At 54.5% G+C, this 12,450-nt stretch overlaps 2 protein-coding genes across 2 annotated transcripts; one reads left to right on the top strand and one right to left on the bottom strand.

Annotated features, from left to right (window-relative positions):
* Nucleotides 1-5,611: 5,611 nt before the first annotated feature.
* LOC104670118 lies at nt 5,612-8,557 on the bottom strand. The gene has a single exon (XM_010373303.2). The coding sequence runs from the start codon at nt 8,441-8,443 to the stop codon at nt 7,811-7,813; it is 633 nt and encodes a 210-aa protein (XP_010371605.1). The 5' UTR covers nt 8,444-8,557; the 3' UTR covers nt 5,612-7,810.
* A 335-nt stretch (nt 8,558-8,892) lies between these two features.
* On the top strand, nt 8,893-11,782 carry TLX3 (T cell leukemia homeobox 3). Its single transcript, XM_010373304.2, has 3 exons — nt 8,893-9,425; nt 9,789-10,032; nt 11,035-11,782. The coding sequence occupies exons 1-3, from the start codon at nt 9,005-9,007 to the stop codon at nt 11,243-11,245; spliced, it is 876 nt and encodes a 291-aa protein (XP_010371606.1). The 5' UTR covers nt 8,893-9,004; the 3' UTR covers nt 11,246-11,782.
* The last annotated feature ends 668 nt before the right edge of the window (nt 11,783-12,450 follow it).

Here is a 12,450-nt window from a genome sequence, read left to right as displayed (position 1 = left end):
TATAATTTTCCTTGAGAAGGTGAATTCTGAATTCTGTAAAACATCAGCTGTTCAGAGAAGTTTGACATGAATTTCTGTTTCTTGAAGGCGTATAACTGCACACTCACCACACAGAAATGTGTTAAGGAAGGTTGTCCCATGCTGGCATTCTTTACCGATGTCTAGTATCTAAAAGCACCATACTGTTTGCATTAAAATGTTCACCAGAAAATGACCATGGGCACTCACTTCTTGCCACACTGCCAGAGGTCACCTGGTAATTTCACAGCAGACAAGAATGGCTCCATCAGACTTGGCCTGGGAGAGCTGTTCTCAGAGGACAGGTCAGGCCTACCCCACTGCTGACGTCTACAGGACCTGCTAGTAGAGCTGGCCTCACAGGGCACACTGCAGGCAGCATGCATCAGCTGGAGAAGACTCAGCAGACAGTTATTGAACATGTATCGTGCCCTTTACATACATGATCTCTTCTAGTCCTCACAATAGCCCTCTAAAGTTTAGACAGTGTTAGCTCCACTTTGCAGATAAGGAAACGAGGTTAAAAGATGGTGTCTATAGCTTACATGGGTCACACAGGCAAGATTTGAACCCAGATCTGTCTCACCTCAAAGGAATTCCTGACCCCTTGCAAGGAAGACCTGTATTTCAGAGTGGTGAGTTGAAACTAGTTAATATTTAGGTCCATTGTCATCTGTTTCTCAGAACTCTATTGTTACATAACACATTACTCCAAAACTCAGTGCCTTAAAGCCATGTTTATTAACTGACGGTTCCTATAGGTCCGGAATTTGCAGCTGGGTTTCAGGCTGTCTCTCTCACAGGCTGTGATCATCTCAGGGCTTGACTGGGTAAGGCTCTGCGTCCAGACTCGTGATGGTTAGCAGGAGTCAGTTTCTCACAGGTTGTTGCCTCAGTTTCTTGCCAAATGGGTTTCTTCACAGGGCAGCTCACAGCATGGAACCTTGTTTCATCAGAGAAGAGCCAGAGAGATTGCAGCAATCTGGAAGTCACCGTCTTTTATAACCTAATCTCAGAAGGGCCATCCCATCACTTTTGCTGTATTCTGTTCATTAGAAGTAAATCACAAGGTGGGGATCATGGGGAGCCTTTTTTTTTTTTTTTTTTTTTTTTTTTGAGACAGAGTCTCGCTCTGTCACCCAGGCTGGAGTGCAGTGGCACAATCTCCGCTTACTGCAAGCTCTGCCTCCCGGGTTCAAGCCATTCTGCGTCAGCCTCCCGAGTAGCTGGGACTACAGGCGCCTGCCACCACGCCTGGCTAATTTTTTGTATTTTTAGTAGAGAAAGGGTTTCACCGTGTTAGCCAGGATGATCTCGATCTCCTGACCCCATGATCCGCCTGCCTTGGCCTCCCAAAGTTTTGGGATTACAGGCCTGAGCCACCATTCCCGACCATTGGGAGCCATTTTCAAAGCTGTCTGCCAAAACTCTTGTCTGGCTGTTGCTAGAAAGGTTGAGTTTTAGCTGTAAATTTCTTTCTTAAAACCTGGAAAGGAACCCTCCTTTTCCTTTAGAGGGCCAGGTTCCATTCTGAGCCCTTACTGAGGGAGGAAAAGGAAGTGGGGAAGCTGGGATGTTTAAGGATCACACTCACGCATACTACACACTCATCCCACAGTGGATGAGAACCAGATTTGGGACTCTGCCTCCAAGACTGCCAGAGTCTGCCTTGGTGAGGGACAGGGGATTCTTGAGAAGAGACCTGGAGTTCCACGTGGGAGTGGGCCCTGTAGGGACATCCTGTCCCAAGGATAAAGCATGCACAGACACACAAACCTGTGGAGGCTGTGTGAAAGACAACTAATGGAGCTGCTGGGTCTAATCAGATTCAACTTACTCAGATTGAACAACAGGAAAAATTAGTGCTGGCAGTTCCAAAGGGCCTACCACTTCACACACGTACTCAGAGAGGATGAGGTGGGAGGTGTGGCTGCTGTTTGCACACCCATCCTTCTGATGGGACTCTAGTGTACAGACAGATGGACTGTTCCTGCAATGTGGGTGCTAAGTCAAGCCAGCTGCTTCAGGGATGCTCAAGCAAGAAACAGTTTGAAGGGATTTTTACTTTGCTCAGTTTTTGCCTTCCACACTGACTTCAGAACCTGGCGCCTGAGAAAGATGTATTCTGCCTGTATTCCGGATGTTTCTGTTATTCTGTGTTTTCCAATCAGGCTTCTCTAGGATGGGGGACAAAGGAGTGTAGAGTCCCTGCACTGTGTGTGATTATCTGAACTGCCCAGAAAAGCCCTCCTGGCCTTCTGGACTCCCTTCTATTGGCCCTGACATCCTAGAAGTACCTACGGATTACGGTAGTGAGGGCCCCTTTCAAAATGCAGAAGTGGCTTGCCATGTAGCTGTTAGCTGAGATTAGTGACCAGATTAGCTAACTACCAACAGCTGGACATGAGAACCGAAAACAGTGGGTTTGGTGAGAAAAATTGAAGAAACTGAAAGATCTAGCATATGGGAAACTTGATCTAGATGTTCGGCAGTTTTGGAGAAGTAACATTTGAGAGAACTCAGCCCCTTATGATAAGGAGGGAAAGGAGTGCCTGAAGAGAAAAGCAGGGTAGAGTAAAAAGGGAGGAAGTAAATGTTTCTTTTTTTTTCCTTTTTTTTTTTAAGACAGGATCTCACTCTTGCCCAGGATGGAATGCAGCGGCACGCTCACAGCTCACTGCAGCCTCAACCTCCTGGGCTCAAACAATCCTCCCACCTCTGCCTCCTGAGTAGCTGAGACTACAGGCCCATGTCACTGCACCCGGCGGATTTTTGTATTTTTTGTAAAGACAAGGTTTTGCCATGTTGGCTAGGCTGGTCTTGAACTTCTGGGCTCAAGCGATCCACCTGCCACAGCCTCCCAAAGTGCTGGGATTACAGATGTGAGCCACCACTCCTGGTCTTAAAAGTTTTAAGATGAACATAAAATAATCAGAACTGCTATCATTTATTGAGCACCAAATAAGCGTTGCAAACTGCTATCTCATTTTATGCTTCCCAGTAAGAATGTCAAGAATTATCCCCATTTTAGAGATGAGAAAACTGAGACTAAAAGACTGACCCAAAGCCACATAGCTAGAAAGTAGACACGCCATAATTCAAAGTCAGATCTGCCTGACCTCAAAACTCGTGTTTCTTTTTCACTATAATTCCTTGAACTAGGTCCTTCACAGCTGGGCCTAGGGGACAGTTGGGTGGGAGAACTCAATGTGAACCACTTTGACACCCACAATGGGACTAGGCACTCCCAGAGAAAGGCCAGTCCAGGACCTGGGCCCGTTGTGTGCTGCGTCTGTGGGTCCTGCCACCGATTCATCCTCCTCCCTGAACTTCCTAAAATCATTCTTGAGACTTTTAAATGTTTTATTGAGGTGCAAGTTTACAATGACAGCAAACCTTTCAAACTACAGCAAGAGTAACCTGCCTCCTTGGCATATTAAAAAATAATGTGTCGGTTTTTACGTCCCATAGTTTGGATTGCTGATAAGAGTGCTTCCTTGACAAGATTCTTTTTGAGGTTTACAGAAAGCGTAATAAAATATGTAAGTTACATTTCCACAAACAAAAGCTATAACATAAGTTATTTATAAGTGTGAGATACAAACAGTATCACGATAAATAAACCATAAAGGGTACCTGCAACATTCATCTTAATGTAATTTGCCCAACGAAAGTGTTGAAACGAAGTCAAATTTAGTAGAGAAATCTGTCAGGAAGGGAGGAAAGTTGTGGAGCACAAATGGGAAAAATGGCTGATGTGTAGGGGAAGTAAACAAGGGCATGAGATCAGGTTTGGAGGTCCCTGAGAAGGCCACCTCATACATTTGCCCACCCTGCCTGCCCTTCCTCCCCTGAGCCTGAGCACACTGACCGATTCCTGCCACCCTGCACAGGCTGCCATCTGCACAGTCCCTGCTCACGTGCCCTTTATTATCTCCATCAGTCCCCCACCCCATGGAAAAAGGAATCTCTCCCTGCTCCCCTCTCCTCTAACCCCCGGCCCTAGGGCCAGCTTCCTCAGGCTGCTGCCAGCCTCCCTGCCAGGGCCTGGGTCTGGCCCAGCCCAAGCACCTTGTCAATCATTCTTTCACATCACCTGCCACAGATAAAGCTAATGAGCTGGATAAATAAGATCAGTTCTGAGGGGAATGACGGAAATCAACGGGTAGAGAGGATGATGAGGTGAGGGTGCTGCTCTGGAGGATGGGCAGAGAGGTGAGGGCTGGCCTGGGTCGTAAAGAATGCAAGGAACCAGCCATGGGGGTGCTGGGGGAGGTGAATGCCAAACTGAGTGCACGCAAATGCCTGCGCCCAATTCTGACCCCTTTTTCTTATCCCTTGTCTGACCTTGCTTTGTGCTATTGAGTTTAATACTACAAACCTTGATAATGTCCTCCAGTCCTCCACGCCCTGGACTCAGTCCTGGGACATGGGATCAAATGCCACCAACACCATTTTGCCCGAAAGGAACTCTCAAGCCAGTAGGGGAGAAAAGTGAGCCCCCCTATGGCCAGCCCTCATCGCCACTCTTGGGCTCATTCACCCAGACCCTGCACTGATTCCCCTCCCCACTCAGTCCTGTGACTTACAGTCTTTACCACCTACTCCCAAATAGGGGTGTAAGGTAAAGGAGAAAGTGTGGGCTTTGTAGTCTAAAAGTCCTGGGTTCAAATCCCAGCTCACCTCTTTCCACTACGTGCCCTTTTCCTTCCACTGGCTGGAAGACTCTTGAGACTGATCAGACCGCCTCAGGAAGGTTCTTCCCCACGTCCTGCCCACTGGGGGAAGCAGTGATGAAGAGCCCAGATTGCTTTGTCCCCACTGTCAGATGGGGAAACCAAGCCCCTGCGCTGGGGTATGGTCCAGGAAATGTGAGTAGGTGCTCAGTAAATATTCGTTGAATAAATAAATGAATGGGCAAATAAATTTGGGCAAGTGTCTTTAGAGCCTTCCATCAGGAGAACTGGAAGGGCCCATAGGGACTCCTAACTAGGGTGTGTAAGCCAAGAACAGCACGGCAGGTCAGCAACCTGTGACATGGTGTGTGCGCCAAATTGTGTTTCTGTCCTTTTCTATGGAAGCAGACCACAATATTTTCATCGGTGTTTCAAATAGGGTAGCTGACCCAAATACTTTTAAAGTCCTGATTCAGTCTCTACCCCATTTCACAGACAGGGAAATGCAGTCCCATTTCACTCAGGAAGTCAATGGCAAAATGAGCCTGGAGGAGCCTCCCACAGCTGGGTTCCTGGGCCAGCTGGAAATCCCAGCATCTTTCCTGTCACGGCTGAAGCCCTACCATCTTCTAGATGACTCTCAGCAAAGCCTCCACCAGCTGCACCCCTTTCTCCCAGCTTCTTCATGGAGAAGAGGAGAGGATGTGCTGCATCCTGAAAGTCTCTCTAGCTCCAGGAATCCTGGTCCCGGTTCTTACAATTCTCATTTCCTAATCTCTTTCAGTGTGTGTGCCTCACTGTTCAAGCGACAGCAGGTAAATTACAAGGGCAGCAAGAAATTACAACCTCAAGGAACACCAAATACATATCAGAACATATCTGGCCAAAACAGTGCTCAGAGGAAAATGTATGCCCTCGAATGCATTTATTTAAAAAGAAAGAAAAATTGACAAATTTTCAACTCAGTAAAGAAGAAATAAATAATTTTTGAAACCACAACATTCATGAAGGAGGTGGCATTTTAAAAGGGGATACGACATCAAAGGCTTTTTTTAAAACCAACAAAATAACAAACCTTTGGCAAGTATGATCAGGAGAAGACATGAATGAGCAACACTGGGAATGAGATGTGGAAGGTATTAGTACAGATTCGTATGAAAGTTGCAAATTCTGAGAGAATCTTCCCACAGTGTTGTAACAACACATTTGAAAACTCGAATGAAATGGACAGTATTCTGGGCACTGGCTTCCAGAGTTGAGCAGGCATCAGTGTCACCTGGAGGGCTTGTTAAACACAGACTGCAGAGTCCTACCCGAGAGTTCTGATTCCGTAGGTCTGGCGAGGGTCCAGGAATTTGCATTTCTAACAAATCCTCCAGTGATACTGATGCTGCTGCTCTGGGAACACACTCTGAGAACCACTGTCCTAGGGACTAATCCCTGACCCAAGTTACCCACACTCCTGAGCTGCCTAAGAGCTATCTCGATAGGAAGTGAAAGGAGGCTTATGATTAGTGGCCCAAAGCACCTTCATCTGGATGACAGGGCTGGACCATGAGGAACCGTGGATCTCAGGAAGCCAGAACCCAAGCAGTGAAACAGAGCCCTGACCCGTGCCAGGCTTTACCTGGAGGAGCTTATTTAATCCTATGAGGTTTACTTACTAGATGAGAAAACTGAGGCACAGAGAAGATGAATAATTCCGAGTCCACAGCTGGTAAACTGAAGTGGGAATCCCATTCTTAAGCACACACCCTGGGAGCAGTGCTGTACCACCCACACCTTAGTTCCGTGCCACACACCTCTGTGCGCTGGGCCTTGTTGTCCCGATTTAACAGTGTCTGAAGTGACGAGGGCAGCCCTGAGTCCGAGTCCGGGGCACTGGAAGCCAGAAGGGAAGTGGAGCTGGTGAGGTGCCAACTCCAGCCCCCAAGTGGGGAGCTGTGCTTCCCTTGAACTCTCAAAGCCTCAATTCCCTCATTAGTGAGAAATTGGGGCCACTAACAGCCCTTTCCTCACAGGGTCATTGTGAAGAATAAATAAGTGTCCACTTCCCTGCCTGGCACAGGCTAGGTTCTCAGCTACAGTAGCTTTATAGTTGTCATTAAAGTTATTATTATATAACCGCCAGAGTTTCTCACAGGCACTTCCACAGATGCTATCTCATTTTGCTCTCACAGCCACCCTGGGGGTAGCTGGTGCCCTTTTTGTTTTACAAATAAGGAAAATGCGGTTCTGGGAGGGGCAGTTAGGGACCCAACAGCCCCCACCCTGCCAGTGGCAGAGCCTGAATTAGAAGCAGGAGGCCCCCCGGGGCCAGAGCAATGGCATCTACCCCGTCTGAGGGTCTTTGTCGCTGGAAGGGAGTGAGGGAGCACTTGCCCAGACCCCAGGCATCCTGCAGCTTTCACCCCTCACTGTTGGGCCTCCCTCTCCACACCCACCAGGAAGGCTCAGCAAGGGCCAGTAACTCGCCCAAGGTCACACAGCGGGCAAGTGACCTAACTCCAGACCCAGGCCTGGAGGTCCTGAAAATCCTGACGCCTTTGGATTGTTGGGAGAAGAGAGAAAGAATCCCCAACTTGCACCTCCTGTCCTTCCCTGTCCTCTGAAACTGACCCTACTGGTAGACAAACACCTTTCTCTCCAACGTACTGAGCGCCTGCAAATAAAATAAAACTGCCAACAAAATAAACAAGAGTCACAACAATAATATATTAGCCATTACTCTGGGGGGATGCAGTGGGAGGTGAGCCAGCTTCCGAGTGCCCACTACGTGCCAGGCCCAGTGCTCTGCGCTCCCTCAATATCTCACTCGCGGCTCACGAACAACCTGCATGCACGCATTATTTCCCTTTTTGCAAACGAGAAAACCGAAACCTAAATATATGGAGTCACTTACTCAAGGTCACTCAGCTAGGAAGTGGCCAGTCCAAATTTGAACACACTTCGGGCCCACAGTACCTCCGAGCTCTCACCACTGTCCGCACCACAAGGAGCGGGAGGAAGAGCCCGGGCCAGGGGTGCGACACTCAAAGAGTTTACACCTAACGATTTTAGAATTAGCTGGAAGAAAATGATTCCGCTTGTCTCCCCAAAGCTGCAGCGGAAGGTGACTACTTTGTGTGCGGTCCTGTCCACGGTGCCCTGGGCCCGGATAGACAGTCACTGAGGCGCGGGCAGAACGGGGAGTGGTTCCAGCGCCCAGACTGGAGTGGAGCCCGGAGGGGCTCACCACTCGCGTTTCCCAAAGAAATCCCGCGATTTGCTCTAACTATGAGCTGCCCGGCCTTTGACATTCGGTAACCCGAAGTCCCTAGACCCGCCGAGCCGCGAGCGGGTTCCCATGCGCGACGGCAGCCCCCTCCATCCTGCAACGAATTTCGAGAGTCAGGTCCCCGCTCCCCACCGGGCGACCCCGCGTCCCTAGCCCAGCCGCAGCTGGCACGCGTGGGCACCTGCGAGTCACGCCTCGGTCCGCCTGGCCGAAGCCAGGGAGTGTCTCCAAAGTGGCCGCGACGCCGCGGCCGAAACCCGGGCGGGGGCGAATTCTCCCCACGCGGGTCGGCGTCCTCTGGAGTGCGGAGAACGCTACGGTGCTCCCCTCGCCCCGCGCGCAGGCAGCGCAAAGCCTGCCCCCGGGAGTGCGCCCCTTTCGTTCCTCCAGCAGCGGTAGTGTCCAAGGGGCTTCTGCGGATTACGCCGGGTCGTCCCGGGGTTGCAACTCCATTGTAACTGAAAGGATGCATTTGGTTTGGCTTTTGCTCAGACGAAAAAAAAAAAAAAACTGGAAGAAAACGAAAACCCGCTCAGCAAAAGACAATTTCACAAGCGTAGCGCTCTACCCGCCCAGCGCAGTGTCTGGGAAGCGGCCCGGCCGGGAGGAGCGGGGAGCGTCTGCTAATTGCAGCTTCGTTAGATTTCGGGTTTGGGAGGCTGCCGTTCGGGCGCTAATATCCGCCGCCCATTATCCCGGCTAATAAATTTGACCTATTGTTCGTTTGTTAAAATGATGTCACCTTGGAACAGTCCCTAAGCTCCTATTTCCATGAATTAGGCCTTTATTGAAAGCAGGGAGCCAATGAGAGGAGAGAGGCTTGTTGATCGCAGCCAATGGCTGCGGCGGGAGAGGAATTAGCAGCGGAAACTCCAGGTTCGGTTCAAGAAAGATGACACAGAGCCTGTCGGGCCCGCGCACTCTTGGCAAAGTTTCAGTGCGACGAGAGGCGCCGGGCGCTCCATGGCCGCGCCGTAACGGGGACCCAGCCGCCTCCCCGCCCAGCCCAGCCCAGCCCTTCCGCCCGCCCAGGATGGAGGCGCCCGCCAGCGCGCAGACCCCGCACCCGCACGAGCCCATCAGCTTCGGCATCGACCAGATCCTTAACAGCCCGGACCAGGACAGCGCACCCGCCCCGCGGGGCCCCGACAGCGCCAGCTACCTGGGAGGGCCCCCGGGGGGCCGTCCGGGCGCCACATACCCGTCTCTGCCCGCCTCCTTTGCGGGCCTCGGCGCGCCCTTCGAGGACGCGGGATCTTACAGTGTCAACCTGAGCCTAGCGCCTGCCGGCGTGATCCGGGTCCCGGCGCACAGGCCGCTGCCCGGGGCCGTGCCACCGCCTCTGCCAAGCGCGCTACCCGCCATGCCCTCCGTGCCCACGGTGTCCAGCCTGGGCGGCCTCAATTTCCCCTGGATGGAGAGCAGCCGCCGCTTCGTCAAAGACCGCTTCACAGGTGAGCAGAGCTGGCGACCAGGCTCCAGGCCTCCGCCCTCTCGGGGCCAGAGGCGCCGCGCCCTGTGCACTCCACTCCCGGAAACCATTCCAGAGGCCCAAGCGCGGCTGAGGCCTCGGCCCCAGGGCCCCGGGCAGCCGTAGTGGGGAGGGTAATCGGAGAGTTGCAGGAAAATAAGCCCGTGCCTGGGGGAAGGGACAGGGGGCGAGGGCGTCTCCCGACCGGCTTGGTGTCGCTGGAAACGCGCGCGACCAGCGAAATAGCTGAGCTCTCCGTGTCCCACGGGGCGCCACGGGGTCCGCATGGGGCCTGAACGGTGGCCGAGCCGGGCTGGGCTTCAGGGGCTCTCGTGTGTCTCCGCAGCGGCGGCCGCACTCACGCCCTTCACCGTGACCCGGCGCATCGGCCACCCCTACCAGAACCGGACGCCGCCCAAGCGTAAGAAGCCGCGCACGTCCTTTTCCCGGGTGCAGATCTGTGAGCTGGAAAAGCGCTTCCATCGCCAGAAGTACCTGGCCTCTGCCGAGAGGGCGGCGCTCGCCAAGTCCCTCAAAATGACGGACGCGCAGGTCAAGACCTGGTTCCAAAACCGGAGGACCAAGTGGCGGTGAGAGAGGCCTGACCCGGCCCACCTTACACCTGCCCTTCACCTGCCCCGCCCCGAGCCGCAGCCTCGACTCGCCCCATTTTAAGGCTATCCAGTACCCCCGCCCCCTCCCATCCTCTCCGCAACACACCTCCACCCGCCTTCGCAGATTGTACCTCTTCCTTTCACCCTTCTCGCTGGCCTGTGCTTCTCTCTCCATCGTGGTCTCCCACGCCCCGGTTTCTCCTCTATCCCCATCTCCATCTTTCGTGAGCCCCTCTAACTCTCTCCCCGTGTTTTGTACGCTCTCCTGCGCTCACTTGATTTCCTCTCACCCCCCGCCCCAAACACACACGCGCGCACACACACACACACGCGCACACACGCACACACGGGCCTCTCGCACTTTCCTTCTCCTCCTTCTTCCAGCCCGCCCTCTCGGATTTTCAACAATCCTCGTGGACGCCGTTTTCCTCCCCCCCCCCAACCCATCTCCGCGTCTCCACTCCAGCCGCGTTTTTATCCGATCTCTGTTTTGATTCAACCCGTAAACGGCGAAGCGATCGCGTCTGCAAAGGGTTTCATGACAGGCTCTGGGCGAACTGGATGAGGCTGACCCAGCCCCCGGGCGTCGTGCGGGTGGTGCAGAGCCAGACTGCCCACCCGCGGAGCCCAGCGACCCCGGTTCCCGCAGGGCCAAGTCAGTTACACATAGGCCCTGCCCTTGCTATTCGGCGAAAGGAACAATCTTTATTGTTGGTGAACCCACAGTACCCGGGCGTGCAGGTGGGCGGCGGGCAGAGTCCCCTCCTGGAGACCCTCTGGCACACAACAAAAACAAATGATCCCAACCTGCTCCCTGGATGTGAGGGCCTCGGGCGTAAAGCGCGGGCTGGGAGGCAGACGGTTTCTGCGCCTCGAGGCTCCCGGATGGCCTCGGCTCCCGGGAGGGCCGGGGCCCCGCCGGCGGCCCCGCGGTGCCGGGTGCATGACGGTGCTGTCCCTCTCCCTCCCCCGGTGCAGGCGGCAGACGGCGGAGGAGCGGGAGGCGGAGCGGCAGCAGGCGAGCCGGCTCATGCTGCAGCTGCAACACGACGCCTTCCAAAAGAGCCTCAACGACTCCATCCAGCCCGACCCGCTCTGTCTGCACAACTCGTCACTCTTTGCTCTGCAGAATCTGCAGCCCTGGGAGGAGGATAGTTCCAAGGTTCCCGCCGTCACCTCCCTGGTGTGAGCCCACCAGCGCGCACCGTCGCCACGGATCGCCGCCCCCACTCAGCCGGGAGCCCCGGACCCCCCAGCCGGGCTGCGGGGGAACCGGGGCCGAGAGGGGAAGGGGTTGCCAAGCCCGAGTAGGCCCCAGGGCGCGGCTATAGACTGGCCGGCCGCGGAAGGGGGTCGGGCCTGGGCTCCGCGCGGCCGCACAATCCGAGCCCCAGCCCCGCGCCCCGTCCCGCCCCAGGCCCGGGCCTGACAAGAAAGCGCCTTACGTTTCTCCGCCCCCCGCCCGCACCCCCCGGGCCGGGCGCCTGTATTATACTTTGTACTTTTGCCCAAACGTGTAAATAATAAAAAGTTTTGGCTTTTTTTGCTTTAGAAACCGGCCACCTGCTTCCCCCGCGGGGGCCGCTGGAGGAGGGGCAGCCGACCCGGCAGCTGGGGGAAGTGTCAGGGGCCCGGGGCACCCTGCGGTTTAGGCTGGGTCCACTCTTCTTCTTTTCCGTTCCTTTTATTTAAGTCGTTTTATTTAATAAAAAAGTTAGCTATTTCACTTAACGCCGCTTTTATTTCGTTTTCGTTCCAATAATACTCGGCGACCCCCGGCCCTGCGCCCCACCCCGCGGCCCTGCGCCCCACCCCCGCGGCGGTAGAAGCCGAGCGGAGGTGCGCAGGAAGCGTCCACTTCTGAAGGTTCGTCTGCATTCGCCTCGGCTGCAACCCCGGCCCGGGGCCCCGCGGAGGACGCGCGGTGCAGGTCAGTTGGTGCCGGCCGCCCTCAGCCTGGGTGCGCGCGGGATGGGAACTGGAGGTGGGAAAGGTGCCCCAGGCCCGAGGGCTGCGGGCCAACGCCGGGGCGGGCTGGTGAGTAAAAGGCCGGGCCTGGACAGATGCATAGGCCGTCCCCAGGTCAAATCCACCTGGGGGGCGGGAGGCAGAGTGGCCTCGAACTTCTTGGAACTCAAACCGGAACTCAGAGCCCCCCTTCACCCCGCAACCCGCTTTCCGCCCTCTTTTTCCTGCGGAGCCTCAGAGAGGACCTGGCTCTGACGGGTCTGGGCGCTCTGTGGGCAGGCTTTGCGCGCAGAACCGGTGCAAATCCTCGGTCTCCAAAGGCCTGGGGAGCAAATGCAGCGCACAACCCCGGGGACCCCGCTCCTTGTCGGGTTTGCGTGGGACCCCAGGTGGAGCATGACGTCGTGTGACGTCACCGCAGCCCCC

This window comes from Rhinopithecus roxellana, chromosome 3, assembly GCF_007565055.1.
Source record: "Rhinopithecus roxellana isolate Shanxi Qingling chromosome 3, ASM756505v1, whole genome shotgun sequence".
NCBI lineage: Eukaryota > Metazoa > Chordata > Mammalia > Primates > Cercopithecidae > Rhinopithecus > Rhinopithecus roxellana.
Note: the sequence above shows the minus strand (reverse complement) of the source record. Positions and strands in the feature narration are given on the sequence as shown.